At 40.8% G+C, this 19,662-nt stretch overlaps 1 protein-coding gene across 1 annotated transcript in view; it reads right to left on the reverse strand.

Annotated features, from left to right (window-relative positions):
* LOC147678571 (vomeronasal type-2 receptor 26-like) overlaps nucleotides 1-19,662 on the reverse strand; it is a 93,726-nt gene that overhangs the window by 18,864 nt on the left and 55,200 nt on the right. The window contains exon 2 of the mRNA XM_086945699.1: nucleotides 12,549-12,773. Within this exon, the coding sequence (XP_086801825.1) occupies nucleotides 12,549-12,773 (225 nt within the window). The remainder of the gene's footprint in view (nucleotides 1-12,548; nucleotides 12,774-19,662) is intronic.

The raw sequence follows: 19,662 nt of genomic DNA on the forward strand, positions 1-19,662 counted from the left end.
TCTGTCACTCCCTATGTAAATGTATCTGTGATTATTGTTTCTATGTTTATAAACATCCAAGGAGTGCCTTTTCAAGTGTATTGCCCTTGGCTCATTTCAGTTTGATTTTACTTGCTTTTATGAGTTGCTATTGAACATTCCTTTATTTGTCCTGTAATTTTGTTTTTGCACATGTAAATTACTCTAATAACCCCGGGTCTAGCCAGCGCTCTATAAAACTTTTCAAATAAATAAATAAATGCTTAATGACCAAAGGACGATGTTTTGGGGTGAATGGAACAACTTGGTGTTCACTCCTGCTGACAAGCCATCCTTGCATCCATAAACCCAGAGAATCCGATGCTCTTGTCATGAGAGCAGCAACAAGGCTTACCCAATGGGAGAGCCAGTAAGTCAACAATTACAATCCTGCATTGGGCTGCTTTAAATCCAACAAGACCTCAATTGGCATATTTTACTGCACTAATTGATAGTGGCACGGTCTGGTACACTGGCTGCCCTTTTCAAGGCTCTGTGTTTCTTGGGATTTTAGAGTTTTTTCCATCTTCTGTAGGGATTTATTCTTTTATAAATAGAGCACTAAAGCCTGTGGAATTGCTAGTAGGATTTTAATGATTAGAGCCCGCTCCCCTTGTTTTAGTATAAAGTTAAAATGTAATCATCTATTACTGCTCCCTAACTGTGATCCAATTGAAAGAGTTTTCACAATATAATTAATCCTACAACTCTTTCAAAATACAGTTCTAAGCAGAAGTAGCATAGAATTAGAAAAACTATGAAATTGTAACAGGTGCTGACTTGGTTTTATGTAAGTATCTATCACTTAATATCTCAATCTTTTATCATTTGCTATTTAAATGTGATGTTACTAATGGATTAAGGGCTATATTTAGGATTTTTACTGAATGTGAAGAAAACATGCAGTATGGTTTTAGAAACTGACGAGTTGTTTTTCAAAAAATGTTCTCTATTATAATGATTTTTACTAATCAATTAAGCATGTATACCACTACTGTGTGAGGATTCTAACCTTTCAATGGTTCTAATACTGGATAGACTATCCACCTGTAAACGTAGATCAGAAAATCCCATAAACAAATACAAAAGATAACCACTACACATAATCTTACTGACATCTGGAGGCTTTTTCACACCACAGGTAGCGAATTAATTTTCTACTCAAACCCACATAATTTTCACTCGAGGGTCGACTATATACTAACCAATAAGAAACTAACTCTCTCCTGTCTGAACCCTAGGATTGAACCAATTCTCATCTCTGACCATGCTTGCATCTCTGTAGATGTCATGCTATGTAACATCCAAAATTCTAATAAGCATTGGTGCCTCAATGACCCCCTACTAAATGGTCCCACCTGTAGAGAAGGAATATTTCTGCTATTGTCAACTACTTCCAAGTGAATGCCTCTGCAGGTGTATCTTGAGAAACCCTCTGGGAAGCAATGAAAGCCACACTCGGGAGCAAACTATCAGTAGTATGACTAACAAAAAAAAACCTTCCAACAAAAACTTGAAGGAACTCAAATCTGAACTCAAACAGCTTGAGCGCCTCCTAATTTCAAAACATTCTTTAGAAACAATCAACAAACTCAAGACACTAAAATATTGATCCAATAAACTGGATAGCAGATACCTGGCTATATACATACGAGGCAAAAAAAGATGTAAATTTAACAAGGGCTGGAATTCCTTACAAACTGCCTAAAAGTGAAAATCCAGAGCTCCTCGATTTTTGCAATCAAAGGCAAATTCAGTCGAACTGACACTAAGACTAACAAATAGTGAGCCGCTTTTCACAATATTATAAAGAACTCTATAATCCAGATTGGCACCCTAACATCACAGACACCGAAAATTACCTCCGAAACATAAATCTCCGTTCTCTTAAAGAAGCAGCCCAAGTAGCCCTTAATAAACGATTTGAACAAGAAGAGCTAGATAAGGTGATCCAAAAACTTAAAATAAAGAAAGCTCCTGGGCCAAATTGCTTCATAAGCCTTTTTTACAAAAACGTTCAACCTCTACTCATGCCACAAGCAACATTCCACTTTGCCTTTTAAGCCTCCAAAGACAAAACGCTTTCTAACTTCACAAAAGCAATAATACCAGTCATTCACAAAGACAACAAAGACACATTAGACACTAAAACTACAGACCAATCTCATTGCTTAATGTAGTCAGTCAGTCAGTCAGTCAGTCAAATATATTTATTCGGTTTATGTGCAAACCATAAAAGCATTCTAAAATACAAGTTTTGTCAGCAAATGTAAAACCTTAATATATAAAATACAGTTAATACTCATAAGTACATATAAAATCAATAAATACAAGTGGTACAAACTGATTACATTTTGACACAATGATAAAGGTATACATAGTTATAAAATATTAAGTTATTCTCCTCAGGGTTCTTACAGCTGCAGACAAAAAATTTGCAATATTAAAGGTTTCCCATTCATTTGTCAGCATTTGCAGATAGAGAAGGGCTGGTCTCACTTGCATAAAACCTTTGCTAACTAAAATTGGAAAAATGAAACGCTTCCTAATGACAGTAAGGTGCTCACAGAAAAATATAAAGTGTATGATATCCTGCCCCGAAAAATTATCACAGGTACAGGGCCCAAGGTCATCTACCTTCTTCCAACCTTTCTGTTCACCGAGAAGAAAATGAAATTGATTAAATCTAAATCTGATCAATAAAAATCGGTAACAAAGCCTAGATATGGTTCCATGGATATTGTTGTTTTACATAGCTGGTGGGCCCTTACTGTCGCCTTTTCCAGCTCTCTCTCTTCTCTATCCATGGTGGCTATGCGCAAGTATGTATCCTTGGACCATTTTATATCTCCCTTCTTTAATGTTTCCGGGAAATTATATAATTCTGGTCTACCCAGCTTGACTGACAGCTTCTGGACGTATTTGAGCCAGGGTATACATAGCCCACGGTCGAGTGACATGCAATCTTTCAAAATATCATGGTTTAGAACTAAATCAGGGTTTAGCCAAGTAGCTATCCATTGCTGTAGGGGTGCCACAGCAATTGCATTTTCAACAAAGCCAATTCCACATTCCTGGTGGACGATGTAATTGGCTGTTGTTTTTGGGACAGTTAGGAGATTCTTTAAAAACCTATCTTCGACAATCTGGATGGCCTTCGTATTTTTAATGCCCCACAAGTCTGTCCCATACATTGCTAGTGATATACACTTCACTATATATATTTGAATTAGGGCCTTCATTGGCCTAGCTCTTCATTTCCTGGCAAAGCCCAAAACATCCGATGTGGCTCTGATCAGAACAGTTTTTTTCGCTGTAATTTGGGTTCCCCAGGATCCTTGGTCGTCGAATAATACTCCTAAATATGGGAATGACGACACCCTGGTTAGTATATGCCCCTCACAGTAAAGGGTTTTGACCTTTAGGGATCTCTGACCAATGGCCATTATATGAGATTTCGAAAAGTTTACACTTAAGTCTAGTGAGGAGTTTAGCAGTAACTGGAGTCCCACTGCCGTTCTGGCTAAGAGTGCGGCGTCATCCGCATATAGAAGTGCGGGAATCATGCGTTTCCCTGCACAGGGACTCTTTACAGGAGGCAATTAGGAAGGAGTCTAGGTTGTTAATATATAATGTAAAAAGCAGGGGCGCCAAAATGCACCCCTGCCTAACTCCATTTGAAATGGGTATAACTTCCGTACAATTACCCAGCTGGTCATACCTCACGTTGCAGATAAATCCCTGTGCAGGTCCGCTAGAAAATAGACGATGTTTTTGTCTACGCCTAAAGTTAGAAGATTGGACCACAGCTTTGACCTGTTTACTCGGTCAAAGGCTGAGGACAGGCCCATGAAGGCCAAAAACAGTGCACCCTTCTTCGCCACAGTATATTTGCCTATCAATAGTTGCAGATTTAGGCATTGATCTATTGTGCCCATCCCTTTTCTGAAGCCATACTGGGTGACAGAAAGCGTTCCCGTCTCCTCAAGCCATCCAGTCAGTTGGCTTAAGACCACCCTGCCTTGTACTTTTACAGAGGAATCAATTAGTGATATCGGACGATAGCAACTCGGATCTCCTCTGTTCCCTTTCTTGTAGATTGGTATGATAACAGATCTTGCCCATGTAGATGGCAGGGCCAATTGACAAGCGTTGACAAAGACATTATACAATATCTTTGTCCAGGTCTTAACATTTGCTTTAAAAAGGTCTGCCGGCACACCATCTGGTCCCGGGGCCTTGTTGCTCGTCATTTGCATTATTGCTTCTGTTACTTCTAGCTCTGTAAATGACAATGAATATTTTTCCATGTTTAGGTCTGGACCTGCGGGCATCCCTTCCCCATCATAGACCTGTTTCAAAATGACTGTGCCAGCCATGTTCCTGTATACCACAGTCAAGCTCACTATTGCTTTTGTCCTGGAAAAATGGCTTATTGACCACAGCCCAAAATGTGGCGCTATTTTTGATCACATCAATGGATAAAAGCTCATTCCAAGCCTCCTCCCTAATTTCCTTTTTCTGTTTTTTTGGTGCCATTTTGTATAAATTCCTAAGTATAGCTACTTCCGCTTTATCAGGAGGGTTGGATTTCAGTGCTGCCATCAACTTCCGATGGGCTATTGAACAGTTCTGGTCAAACCATTTCTCCCCGTTCCATGATTGACCCTTAACTACTTTTTTAAGATCACAATCGATCTGGGTACAAATTCTACTGTAGGCCATAAGGACCTCCTCGCTGACTATGCCGTCTGTCAAGCAGGTAGACATTTCTTGGCCAACTTTTGCCAGCAAGTTGTCCTCGAACTCCTTAGGCATCACCCAGCACCATTTTAATCGTCGTGCTTGGTCGGTGGGTCTTAAATCTAACATATCAACTGTCAAATTGGATTTATCATTTTTCTTTAGGTCATCTACCAGGGTCAGCATTACCGGGTTATGATCACTATAAGTGGACCAGGAAACATTATACTGGCATACCTTTGTTTGCCACATTTAGGCTGACAAAGATATAGTCAATAGTTGACCCAGAGCCTTTGCCTCTAAAAGTTGGGACGTCCCCCTTAGATTGATTTGGGTAGATCAGATCATTTCCAGCCACCAATTCTTCTAAATATGATCCCTGCGGGGAATGCTCAAAATGAATATTATCTTGGTTAGCTGGTCCTAAACTGTCCCAGACATAACAATTACCATTGCAACAATGAACATTAAAATCTCCAAGCACTATAACCGAATAACAGTTTGTATTGTTAACATTATACAATTCTAAGAATTCATATAGACTGACTAAATTTTCATTAAAAAAGGCCTTGTCAAAGGAGTTATAGAAATTAACAATGAGCCAGATACCAGTGGTTTTGGTTGAAATTTCCACGGCCAAACAGTAAGGTGTACCTGTCTCCACTTTAGTGTAAGTGCCCTCAGTTTTTAATGAGATAAGGGTTAAAAGACCACCCTTCGCCCTCCCCATGGGGGATGCAACTGCTGGCGACCAAAATGCTGCATACCCATCCAAAAGAAAAGTATCTTTAGTATCCCAAGTTTCCTGGAGCCCGATGATATCACAATCAGTAAGACAGTCCATCCACTTAAGATCATTTGCCTTACTATTTAGCCCGGCAATGTTCCAGCTAAGGATCCTAGTTCCTGGTCGAGAGACCCTAGCTGGAGGGGTTATACCAGAGGTCTCTATGTTTACAACGGTTCCACTGGGCATTTTAGAATCTTCTGATGAATTGTAATCCAGTGAATTGTTCTCCTCAAGGTTAGAACGGGACTCATATCTATTTTTTGTTGGGGATGCAAAACACATTGGGAACCTGTGTATTAGTCTCTAGCCTGGCAGGACCTAAAGCATTTTTAGGTGGATAAAAGAAGCCTAGTGGGAGAACATTAATAGAATCGTTATTTATCCTATAAGAGTCTGTCTGTCTTAAAATATGTTCCACCAGAGCAGGAGATGAGAAATTTACCACAATACAATCCCCAAGAAAGTTTTTCCTTGTTTCCCCCACCCAGGTCACTCTTCTCACATCTTAAATTTTTTGCAAAGGTTTTGTCCCAGGACTGTTTTGGTATTCAAAAAGTGAAGGGCTTTATTTTTAAGAGACACCCAATTCTCAGGCCTGCCGGTTGATACTTTTGGTACTTTAGCCAGAATAATAGTGTATGGGCATGCCTCAGGAGGGAGATGGAGAGGTGGTTCATCTGGGAGGCCATTATTCAGATTGCTCTGGCTCACAACTGGGTCTCTGGCCCTGGGCATAACTCCGGTTTTATTTATTGTATCCGAGGCCACAGTATTAGCAGTTGACCCTACTGGGGCCACTGGAGCTTTACTAGGTCCTGAACTTGGTAATATTGTGACATGATTTGGGCTATCGTCAGGAGTTGATCTGTTGGACTGAGGTGAATGTTCTTTAAGAAAGAGCTCATCAAGGGCCCCCAGTCTCAGATCAATCGAGGCCAGCTTATCCATTACAGGAGAGATTAAAGCTCTCAACCTGTCCTCCAATTGGGTGAGAAGTGCTGAATTAAATGCACCCCTGTTCTCGTCTAGATCGAGGACGGCAGGATTATTCCCACCTACAACAACTGGGACTGTCAGTTGGCCTTCATCTGACTCGTCTTCTACTCCCAACCCGAGTATGGGGTTCCCTTTTTTAGCATGCTTTGCACTAAGTCTGGGGCCTTTAGGGGCACTAATCGCCTTCCTTTTCCCCGGGGGCTCCCGACTCTTAGAACCTACTGCACCCCTTAACTGTCTGGAAGGGGTGATGGGAAGAGAAGCTGTGGGGCTCACTATAGGCGGACAAGCAGAATTAGTTAAGTTAGTAGTCAAAGCAGCATCATTTTCTAGGGGGTGTAAATAAACCTGCCTAGGGCTCTGTGGAATATTACTACTTCTTGTAGCAGGGTCAGGGTCCATAATTATAGGTGAGCAAAGCGGGTCGGTTGAGAGCCTTCTTCCTACGAGTTCGATCTCCTTGTCCACAGCTATCTCTGCTTGTTGGAGATAGGCATTGAGTGTCCCGATTCCCCCTTTGCAGCTAGTTTTACTCATAGCTAACCTTCACTATATTAAAATCACATGGAATCCACAATCTTCGCAAGGCAAGAGCTCGACCCAAAAGTTGGACTACAAAGGCAATATAAGCACAAGTCACTTATCTTGTCTATAATCCCAGTCTCTAGCTCGAAGTCTTAAGGGGCTAGCCCAGCCCGGCCTTGTCCGGACCCCCGACGGCCTCAGACGGCCCGCCCTTTGCCCGGGCTTAGCCCGGCGCAATACCGCAACGTGGGGGCTGACCTCCTTTAAATGCGACTCCTGGCGTGGCAAATACCGGTGGCTGCGGCTTCCGCTTCAGGGCGTCTGGGAAATGTAGTCCCTGGACCCTGGTGCCCTCTGATCCCTCTGAACCCCCTCCTCTCTGCGGCGGCTGGCAGGAGGAAGCGGCGGCGGGAGGGAGACAGAAGGAAGTGGCAGGAGGTAAGGCTCCAACCAAACAAAGGTCCCATTGCTTAATGTAGATTGCAAACTGTATACAAAAACTATAGCCACCAGGTTGGAAAAACTACTCCCATCAATAATTCATCCCTCACAAACAGGCTTCATTAAAGGGAGACTGGCTTGATATAACATCAGACTATTTGCACATACTTTAGAAAAAGCTCCCTTCCTCCATTTCCCTGCACTGGCCATGGCCTTAGATGCAAAAAGGACTTTGTCAAGATCAGCAATGCGCAATTTTGACTGTGGCACCTGCTTTGAGCAGATGGTATTTCTACTGTAGGATAATTCCTGGGACAAAGTAAGGGTAATTGGCTCCCTCTCTGAAAAATTCAATCTATCTCAAGGTACGAGGAAAGGTTGCTCCCTCTCACTAGTATGCTTTCTTATAGCCATCGAAGCCCTTTTTCTGAACTATGTCATCTTAGCTCTATCATCAAAGGCATCCCATTTGACTCTACAACTCACAAGGTAGCTTAGCATCTTATGCAGAAGATGTCCTCATCTTTTCTGAGAATGCGGAATCAGCCATCCTGGAAATCCTTAACCTGATAATACCTACTCCAATGCCTCCAGTTACACACAAAACAAGGGCAAAACTGAGGTCTTCCTTCTCAACCCTATATGTACCCCAACACATCTCAGAAATACCAATCTCAGATGACAAAACTGCCACCTTAAATACCTGGGCCTACAATTAGGCAAGTCAATGCCTAAATCTTGCACACACATTAAATACAGGTCCTCGTTGAGACATGGTCTACCAAGCACATGACCCGGTGGGTCAGACTAGAATGCACAAAATAATAATAGCTCAGCAGATGAACTTTATAATCAGTATGTTCCCTCTTAAATTATCTGACTCTTTTTTAAACCACTCAGCATGGCCCTTACCCAATTCATTTGGTGAAGTAAAAAACCTAGAATTGCTACTAAGATCCTATTACTAGACAAAGAGAAAGGCAGAGTGGGGCTTCCAAACTTAAGTAAACTCCAAATGGCATATCTGCTCCAGCAATCCATACACTGGTTCCTTCCCAACCCCCTGCTCCCACCGCCCATTTGGACAGCAATTGAGTAAGACCTCTTTCTACCATTCACCCCCTTTGCCGCCATCTGAATTACCCACTTCAAACCCCCACACTATACAAATATAATTAGCGATACAATATTTCCAGTGAAATATTTAAACAAGAAATGCACTGTCAAAGCCAAACACTCTTCCTATTCATCACTTTGATGCAACTTTCTAATAAAAATTGGTGGTAAAACCCTTCATTGGCACTCCTGGTAAACTCACAATATCCTAAACATTAAAGATGTCATTGACAGATTCAACCCTTTTCTGTTATCGTTCTACAAGCCTCCTTCAGTATTCCCAACAAGGAATTCTATACCTTCCTAAAACTCAAAGTTGCAATCAATCGCAACCACGTCTTCCGGAACCCACAGAACCCAAGCATACTTATTAAATTTGCCTTACTCGCCTCCTAAGACCACCAAGCCTCAAAAAGTTACAACATTCTCCAGCTATTTTTGTCCAACCCTATACTTAAATACCAAAAATAATGGTCTGACTTGTCTTAGGGAAGGCTAGTCTCACCTAACAGAAGACAATTGGTCGCTTAATTTGGAAATATGATACTAAGCTCGATATCTCACCTGTTATGCTTCAATGCAAATCTTAGTTATTGCAGAGATCCTTTTGGACCACAGCAAAACTGTACAAATCGGACATATTAAACTCTAACAAATGCTGGAAATATTCTTCAGAGGTTGGCAACCTCAAACACATGATTTTTTATTGTCCTTTGCTCCGCTCCTACTAGAAGGATATTAACAATACTATTAACAATATCCTCCCCGAAAAGTAACTCTGGACCCAGTGCTAATCTCCTTCCCCATTGCTCCACCACTCAATACAACAGAACTCCTACTATTTGATTTGCTTCTCACATTGGGTGTCAGAATGATCCTTTTCAATTGGAAACATTGCAAATCTATTTCTTACAACACTTGGCGGGCCTGGGTATGCTTCCCCAGAACAGTGGACCACACTATCCTTAATCAAAACTTCAAACATGAAAAATTGAGAATTGCTTTGGTCACCCTTAGACACTCACATACAAACTAACTCTTCTCCCCAAAAAAGGTACTGAGCGGCAAATTCCTGACTAATTTTCCCACTCAAAGTGTGATATCCACATACACTTCCAGTTTCCAACTACATACCTCCTATCCTCTCTTCTCTATTAACTCTTCTTTCCACAAAAATTAAATCCCCACCTGACCAATGGACATATTCTGGCAGTTGTAGCAACCAATGGATGTTGATGTCTGCAGTCCCTCAATGGCCTGTACTATTCTAATTAGGTTGATGTCTGAACTATATAAACAGTCTTTCTTTTACTGGACTTGCAGGTGAATGAATGAATTGGGAATTTATATGGCGCAGGCATCAAGGCGCATCTGATAGAAAAACAGCTGAGTGGTCGGAGGCATCAGTAGGAAGCAGATATTACAGGTAGGATTCTGCAAATAGCCAGGTTTTTAGATTTTTCCGAAAAAGGGCAAGAGATGGCTGGCCCTTAAGGTCAGCTGGAAGCGTGTTCCACAGTTTGGGGTCGAGGGAGAAAAAAGCCCTCCCTCCCCACCTGGCCGTGGCGATCCGGGGGATCGTCAGAAGGTTTTTGTGAGCCGATCTCAGGGCACTGCCCGGGGTATAGAAGGACACGAGGGACCCAATGTCCTCAGCACCCAGGCCATGTAGAGCATGGTAAGTCAGAACCAGAACCTTAAAGTTAATCCTGGCTTGTACAGGCAACCAGTGGGGATTTTTTCTGATTCCTGTGACAGAAACACGTCTGGTGGCATTCACCACAAACCTGGCTGCAGCGTTCTGGATGATCTGGAGGTGATGAATAAGCTTTTTGCAAATGCCAAGGTAGAGGGCATTGCAATAGTCCAGGCGAGGTGAGATGAGGGCCACAACAACCTGTTTCCGAGCATCTGGGGAGAGGTAGTGTACTAATTTCCTGAGGATCCACAAAACCCCACAGGAGGTTGAAACAGTTTTGTTCACTTGTTTTATCAAACGCCAGTGTGGTGTCAAAGGTGACCCCCAAATTTCTGGCAACCAGAGACGGCTTGGGACAGGTTCCAAGGGAGGTTGGCCACCAGTCATCAGACCAGAGATCTTGATTGCCACCAAAGATGAGGATCTCGTTTTTTTCCCCATTAAGCGTGAGGAAGTTTGAGGACATCCAACTTGCCACGGCTTCCATGCATTTCTTAAAATTAAGGGCCGTGGACTCCACAGAATGGGATAGGGAGACCATTATCTGGGTATCGTCAGCGTACAATAAGACTTCCAATCCGTAAAATCTAACAAGCCTTGCAAGTGGGGCCACATATATGTTGAACAGTGTGGGGCTCAAGGATGAACCCTGTGGGAACCCACAGTGCAAAGGGTTAGCAGAGGAAAGGAAGTCACCCAGTTTGACCTTTTGGGCACGTTGGTTAAGGAAGGATGTCAAAAGTCCGAGGGACGGTCCTTCCACTCCTATCTCACCGAGGCGCCTAGTCAAGATGGAAGGAGACAGGGTGTCAAAGGCGGCAGTGAGGTCGAGCAGGATCAAGATGGTAGGATGACCTCTGTCGACCTTAGCGCGGATGTTGTTGACCACCACTGTGAGGGCCGACTCGGTGCTGTGCGCCTTTCGAAAGCCATGCTGTGAAGAATCTAGCAGGTTGGCATTGTCCAGAAAGGCGCTGAGGTGGTGATTGAGGTGGGCCTCAAGCATCTTGGCTGGGGCAGGGAGAAGGGATATAGGACGAAAGCTTTTAAGGATACCAGGATCCAGAGTAGGTTTTTTCAATAAGGGTTTTACAATAGCCAGCTTCCATGATGCAGGGAAGACGCCATTTGAAATTGCTGAATTCATTACATCAAGGTAAGGGGGGAGCGGGACTTCTCTGCAGTCTTTCAATATTTTGAGAGGGCAGGGGTCCAAGGGGGATCCCGATTTAAGTTTATCAAGAAGAGCATTTAAAACTTCATAGGATAGGAGGGGGAAATTGGACAGGCGTCCTAGAGATACCGAGAGCAAAGTAGGACGGGGCAGGGGGTAAGGCGGAATCCTGAGTGGAATTGAGGGCTTCTAAGGCGGAATGAATATCCACGATCTTGGTGTGAAAAAACATGGAGATCTGGTCGCAGAGTTCTTGAGACGGGACAGTGGGATCTGGAGACGGAGTGAGAGACAGAGAGTCCACAATTTTAAAAAGATCTCTAGGGGAACTGAGGGAGGTGGTCAGGTCGGTAAAGTAAGGGTGCTAAACAGAATTCAATGTACCACCTTTAGTTTTTGCTTTTCTTCTGTGAAATAGAGGCACAAATATAAGCATGTGGTATCTGCTTGTATGGATGTCTCAAAATCTGGTGTTACATATTTGACTTATTGCTAACATACACCCAAGATTTTGCTTCTTATTCTTGGAATACACTTCCTGAACTAATCAGAGGATTATCTTTTCTGCAGGTGGAGATTATGTAGGGGCCCCCAAAAGGCTCTAGGGACCCCTTCTCCTTTGTGAATGGATGGGAAAATATTTTTTAAGAGCAGGCAGTGGTCCGTGGGACCACTGCCTGCTCTTAAAAAATAAAACAGAATTTAGTTAAAAAGCAGTCACAGACGTGGTGGTCTGCTGATCCCAGCAGTCCACCATCCCTGGGAGTGATAGCCATTCACAATGAAGTTGCAAATTGCACCTGTCTCATGAATATTAATGAGGCATGCAATTTGCAACCCCATTAGGACTCAGAAAGAGTGTCTGAGACACTGTTGTAAATTACATTTTGCGAGTCGCAAATGGCGAGTCACAAAGCGATGCAATTTGGGAGTCGCAAATTGTAAGGGTCGTACTTCTGGCCCTTGATCCCTAAATATGGGTGATAACAAATAAGAGAATGTAAAACGATGTATCAAATTTCCACCTGAAATTTGCTGACTCCTACCTGTCTGTTCCTTGTTGTCCATTGAACAGTGCTGGCGTTGATTGTAAATGGTTTCCCTGTCGGTGCACTGGAGTCATAGCTGCCCACCTTCATGTGCTGGATGGTCCCTTTGGGATCCCACTGCCAGTTTACAATGTCATACCGTGATGGGGGGTTGCCATGTTCATCAAAGAATGCTTCTGTGTCTTCTGGTCTTAACTTCACCTTCTTGATGTAGTAAAGGAGCTAGGAATAAAGCAGGGTGGAAGCAGGTTTAAACAATTTCTCTGCAAGTCTTGCTATATTAAAGGTGCACTTTTGAACCACCCTTCTTCTATTTCTATGATGGTATTTTTCATAGGAAATGTGAATGTTTAAGAATAGCATAGCTTTGCAACATTCCCTAGATTGTATATTCCACATGAAATATTAGGGAAGGCAGACATATGCAACTCAAAGTCCTGATTCACAAAAATGCTGCTTTGATATGTTTGGTGGCAATCTTAGAGCCTACTGTTTGTGAGCACTGGGGAGGCGATGCAGCGAGCATAGATTCTAGCATATGGATGCAGGTGATCTGGTATTCAGTAGCTCCCATGTGCCACGTGAGCATGGGAAGAATGAGGAATCAGCAAAAGGAGACCTCTGGTACAATGTAGCAGAGCTCATAAAGGGCTAATTAAGCCTCTTGGATTGCTAACATATTAGGGCTTCTCAAGAGCCCATACTCCAAAATGCCAGATAATTAGACGTATCTCCTTATCCATCACACACACCGAATCATCTTATAATTAAGGTGGCAAGAGCTCCAGACTTTCGTCAACACACTCTGAAGAAAATTCACCACATCTCCCCAGATCATCAAAAAGCAGCTGTTCAATGACTGGCCAGTTTCAGGATTGACTTTGGATATGCATTGCTTGTAAGGCTTTACCAATCAAAACCTGCCCTGCTTAAATTTGTACTACAAACCACTGCTACATTAATTCATTCTACAAATAAATTTGACCATTTCTCCACCATACTGCATGACTTCTGCTGGCTCCCTGCCTCTGCCAACATTCACTTTAAGATTAGTTTTTATGTTCATAAATCTAAACATGGCACATCTCCTCTCTGTAAGACCTACTTACAATTTCAGGAGGAACAAGAGACAGCCAAAGCCACTACTTTATGGCCTTGATGACATGCTGGTACTTACATTTTGATCCCTGTGCAATCAGCACTTTGTCTGTGGATCTGAATTCTAAGTTGTGTGATAATTATCACACCCTTACTGTTTTTCCCTGATAGATTTTGGCAAGTAAAACCTACCTAAATTTATAGATGAGAAAAGGCAGAGAGAGCGGCAAAAATGCAAATTTGGTGTCTAAAATAAACATTAATTCTGTGTGTAATACTTCATTTTTAAGTTGAAAACCCAGAACAATAGCTATTGACTATACCAGATAAATACCTAACCCCTGGTAATGGTATTCATAGGGTGGAGTAAACACCTCACCATATTGCTCACAACTTGGAACAAGGGCCTATGTCTGTATAATGACAATTGCTTTTTTTCTGAACTTACTTAACTTTAAAATGTTATTAGAAAATATCGGATAATCCATATAGGCCTTTACTTGGATCATTAATTTACATGATGAGGACAAAAGTATAAAAAAATACATATTTGATGCTAAAACATCCTATATTGGATGAGAGAGATAACTATCCTAAAAAACCTCCTCAGGTTGTTTTCAAATCATATACCAGACCCTCTATCAAACACTAATCCTGAAATGAACTGCAAAAACTATGCACTCTTTTTCAAAGAAAAATCATCAAAATGAAATTTTACCTTGTGCTGACACCAACATTTCCCGTTACTATGAAATTCAATAGGCCACGTTACATTGCATGTGTTTACAACACATGTCATTACAACGCGGCCATTACAACAACTGCATTGTTACATCGCATAGCATTACAACACAAGTCATTTCAACGACTTGCTGTAGGGGGGCACTGGATTTTGGAATAGTATAATTTACTATTCCAACTCCAGTCTGCGCAACAGTGGGGAATGTGTTGGATTTTAAATCCAACACCTTCTGCCCCCTACAGCAAGTTGTTGTAATGGTATGCAATGTAACAACGCAGTCGTTGTAATGACCGCCTTGTAATGGCATGCATTGTATCACACGCGTGTTAAATAATGTTTAACTATGAAATTGATCCATAAAACCATAACCACTTAGTATGAATTCAGAGAAAGCACATGACCTGATCTGTGTAAGACAACAGCAAAGCTGAAACCTTCTACCTTCCTCACAGACCCTGTTCCTTGCTGCAACTTCAAAGAGGTTATGAGCTCCTTAATATCATGCTGGATAAATTTAATCCATCCATCACTATCACAAGGCATCATCTCAGATTGCCTACAAGCTGGTCAAGCTGTCACCCTCCTTAAAAAGTCAACGGTAGATCTCGAACAGTAGAACAAATATCAACCAGTAGCAATCCTTCTTTTCCTGGCCAAATTCCTAAAAAAAAGTGTTAAAAAATCCAACTAAATTTGCTAATTGCTCATAAATAACTTGTTGATGATTTCCAGCCAAGTTTCAGGACAGGTTGAGGCACTAAGATCGCAATGCTTCAAACTGTAAATGATGTACTACTCCGCAATATGACTTCTACCATATCAGCCTCATTAATCTCTCAGGGGCACTCAACACCATTAACCATGATCTCTCACCTTAACTTTCTTGATGAAAGGATGGGTCTCAGAGAATTGTTATTAAAACAGTGCTTTTCATGTCTGTACAACCTCTCTGAACCCATAAAATCCCTAAATAACAGCACCAGCCTCATGTCCCCCCAAAAATGGACATGCTAATGTTCTATAACCCCTACAGTGTGGAAGCATGTGACCCCTTGCTAAAACTGCAAAAAAGTCTCCTATCTTTGTAATTTAGATGACACAGAGCTGTATATGAGAGTATCTCTCCAAAAGACTGGCTTTCTTGCTTTAGACATGCACAAAAATACATTCTTGGATAAACAACCACCAACTCAAACTGAATCCTTAAAAAATTGTACTCCTACTGATTTCACCACCTAACTGCACAACACCAGGGCAATCTTGGCTAAATGCCCTCAATATCCTTGACTTTCAGTTCTTTATAATCCACTGAGCAAACGTCTTAGAAAAGGATGGCAGAATTTAAACCCACATCAACCCCAATGCAAGGGGCCTGTTTACAAATAGGAATTCCTCACAGAATCAAAACCTTCCTGCCAGCCAAATACTAACCAATTAGTCCAATCCCTAGTCTTCTCTAGATTAGACACTCATAATTCCTTGTTAACAAGTATACCAAGACTTTACCTTTCTACACTGAAATCCTCTCTTCATATAGGTGTTGGGCTAGTTTGAGGTACCAGGACATTTGGCCATATCAAACATGTCCATATCTCCTTGAACTGGCTCACAGTTGAAGCAAAAAGTATCCTGAAAGGTGATTGACCAAAGTATTGAAATCAAATATTGTTTGGCCAAAATAGCATAGTAAGAATATAAGAATATCAAGGAAAAGAATATTGTGAAGGTATTTTGCTATGGATAAGCAAAGTTTTACTATTCTTAGCTACAGATATATATAACTTGGTGATATATAAATATATATCTTCAAGAAGCTTAGATGTGGAGATGTAGTGTTAAGAATAAAACATCTATGTTTATCTATTTGCGCTTACCTTCTTGATATTCTTGTTCCCGGCAATATATTTTTGTCCTAGATAGTCTGACAGATAACCATCTTTAAATTTACCAGCATTATTCATAAATCTCCCCACCTTTAAGCCACTGAATTAATTCTCTAACCAACTAGTTGTCTCAGGAGGACTACGAAAATGACATAATGCAAAAGCCATTCTGTGGGAATTCATTCTCTGAAAAAAGAAAATAAGCTTTAACCAATCCTTTACTGGGTGGGCACCAAAACCATAGAATTGAGGTCCACACATTAACAGGACAACCCTGGGGCATATTACCAAGCAACAGCGATAATTATCGCTATGCATGGTTAGCGGCTAAAATGATATCGCCGCGCTCCGACGAATTTTACAGGTGAGATACCTTGATATTATCAAGGTTTATCTGAAAAGCGGAAAAAATCCTGCGAAATGCATGAATATCGCTGAAAAATCAGCGATATTCATGCATTATCGTGACAATGCTCTTAGCCATGTTATCCACCTTCCATTGGATAACATGGCTAAGAACTGCTCTGACCAGGCGTTAACTTTTGGAGATATTCGCGCTTAGCGCGAATATTTCCAAAAGTAAGGCTTTGTTTATAATTGGAGATAGCGATACTAGCGACTGGTTCCAATCGCTAACATCTTGGCATGCCAACTTTGCATGTCATTAGCGATAAATATCGCTGACATGCAAAGTGGGCCCCAAGATGATCGCTATCTCCTACTAGCTGTCGCTAACTGGTGTCAGCGACAGCTAGGTAATAGGGCGATACAATTATTGCCGCTTTAGCGGGAAAAAGTCCCGCTAAGGGGGCGATAATGTCCCTTGGTAATATGCCCCCCTGTTCTTTAAATATTTGATAGCAAACTGAAAAAAATGTTAGTCCAGCAATAATGTCTAACTTAACTAATTGCCTCTTTTTGCAAATGAAACTTGCTAATACATTTTCCTTGCCTTTGAACTAGACTCACCTTCACAAATTGATCATGATCTAAAATGGTCCTAATGCAGTCTCTCCTTTTTAGATTTAGGTCAGGTACAATGTAGCGACTAATGTACTTTTCTGAGTGGATGATAGTATGGAAAAGCAATTTGCCTCCTTGTCCCTGTGATTGGACGGCAGAGCAATCTCTGCTGCATTTTATATTTTCTGAAAACTCTACTGTAAATTCTTTCAACTTCACCTCAAACACATTGTGAAATCACTGGTGTTTAAGAAGTGCAGAGAGGCTCTTGTGTACCTCCAGCTGTTAGATAGCTGCCACATATGTTTTGGCAAATTTTGCTCCCTGAAAACGTCAATCTGCAGCAGCAAAACGAAGAAGGGGTAATGAGGGAGAAGGAACTTTGAAAATGCACTTTATTTACAGCATATTTTGCACTGTATTAAGTTTAATATTGACTTTACATGGATGTGTTAATATGATTTGTATGCATGCGTTGATTTAACTACATATTATTGTACCTTGTTGATAAGTTTATGCTCTGTTCTTTTATGATCTTTACTTAGATATTAAATAAAGATATTTTGATTGATTGATTGGTCCTAATGTAGTTTATAAACTTAAAAAGATAGTTGTCATTTAACAATAGACATATGTACCAATGCCCATAATACCTTTCACTGCTCTACTGCACGTTGTAACTACTTTATGAACTTTTAAAGATTTATTTGCATCTTATCTCATTCTCATACTAAGCAAATGTCATTTTTTGCTTAGAAATCAGAACCACTTTGAAGGTATTTTCCTTTCCTTTGGTCTTTTACATGCTACACAACATCTTGAATAAATAATACATTATTTAACCAACTGTCAAATTTCCAATCGTAGGATCTCTTTGGCGGGATCCTGGACTTCCACCCATTGTAACTTAAATAATGTCATCGATTCCCATTATTTACTTAGCTGACCTCTTACAGCGTAGTGGCTCACTGTTTTTCACATAACAATATTTCAGGGTTAGCATGTAGAAAACTAGGGTTGCTGTTTAAAGATGAATTAGAATGTACCTATTACGTAGATATTTAAAGAGAAAGGAGGACAAGTCACAAGGACATATGGGAAAGCTCTATGCAATAAAAATAGATACCAGTATGAATTCCCAAAATTAGTGAGAGCTTCGAGCTCGGAATAGATATGAAGGTCTGCATTTTCTTTGAGAACACACCCTCTCTAAATAGGAATATTTTCGCTCATATAGTCTGTCTCCTTGCAAAGGACCCTTATGATATCCTTTGACTCACATCCATGCTCAGTGCTCCTTTGCTCTCCAGCCAGGTGTGTCCTTTACAGATCCCCTAACACACATACATTCATCTAGTTTCTTCCAAATACTAATGTTAATAAAGTGATACTCTTGAATAATTCAACAGCGCCACTGTCTACATTAATTCAAACAGATTGTTGTGCTTGTGTTTTAAGATCCAATTGAAGCATATTTTAAAGTGTAAACATAGTAGAAACAGTACTTCTCATTCCCACTCTAATCTCATTGGTAACAGAGAAGATCTATCTGGTGCCATCTGTGATGCTAGTACGAGTTATATTTTCAGACTATTTGATAGTTCACCCCCATAATGCAGTCTTCCTCTCAGTTCACAAATACATAGGCATGACAAATGTTTTTTCTGCCAAAAGCTTTTACTAACAAATGTGATCATTTTTCAAACAGTTGTTTACTTACCCCTGATTACAGTATGTTTTTCCTGGGCAAAATAGATACATATATTGAAAATGTGTAGCAGTTCAACTAGCAGCCAACAGTTGCTGTATATTTTTGTTTAGGTCTCACAGCAAACAGGAATTAGTCTTCAGGTAAATATTAGTCAAAATTCTACATCGGTCACAGGAGGTTTTCCCAGAACTATGCTGATCTCCTCTAATATAATCTGTAGGTAATTCTGAATATTGTTGCTTTCCCATAATAGATGGCAATAATGCCTTGTACATTACCATGCTGCATAGAGTGGATACCTGTATTGATCATAAGAAACAGAACAGAGAATGTAACTCCTATGTAGCTCCCTAAAATAAACCAGCCTATGAAACACTCCCTTTAATAGCACCAGGATATCCCCTACTGCTTTTTTTAGTAACCTGCCCCAGACATGTACCATGATGATGTATACTTCATTTTGATGTCACGTTAATCATAGTGAATCTATACTTTGCTACAAATACTTACATTTATGATATTTTAGTAGTGGATATTGTGGCCACCATATTTTTGTAGAGTGATATTTATATCTATTGTACTTTGACATCAAATCCTAACTTTTATATTGACTATTTATACAGATATTGGGGACATTTAAAAGGATTTGGTGCTGACTATCACCATTCAAGTTATTTGCAAAGCTGAGGAAAATAGAGTCTTTAACCCAGCTCA

Source organism: Lissotriton vulgaris, chromosome 12 (assembly GCF_964263255.1).
Source record: "Lissotriton vulgaris chromosome 12, aLisVul1.2, whole genome shotgun sequence".
Classification (NCBI taxonomy): Eukaryota; Metazoa; Chordata; class Amphibia; order Caudata; family Salamandridae; genus Lissotriton; species Lissotriton vulgaris.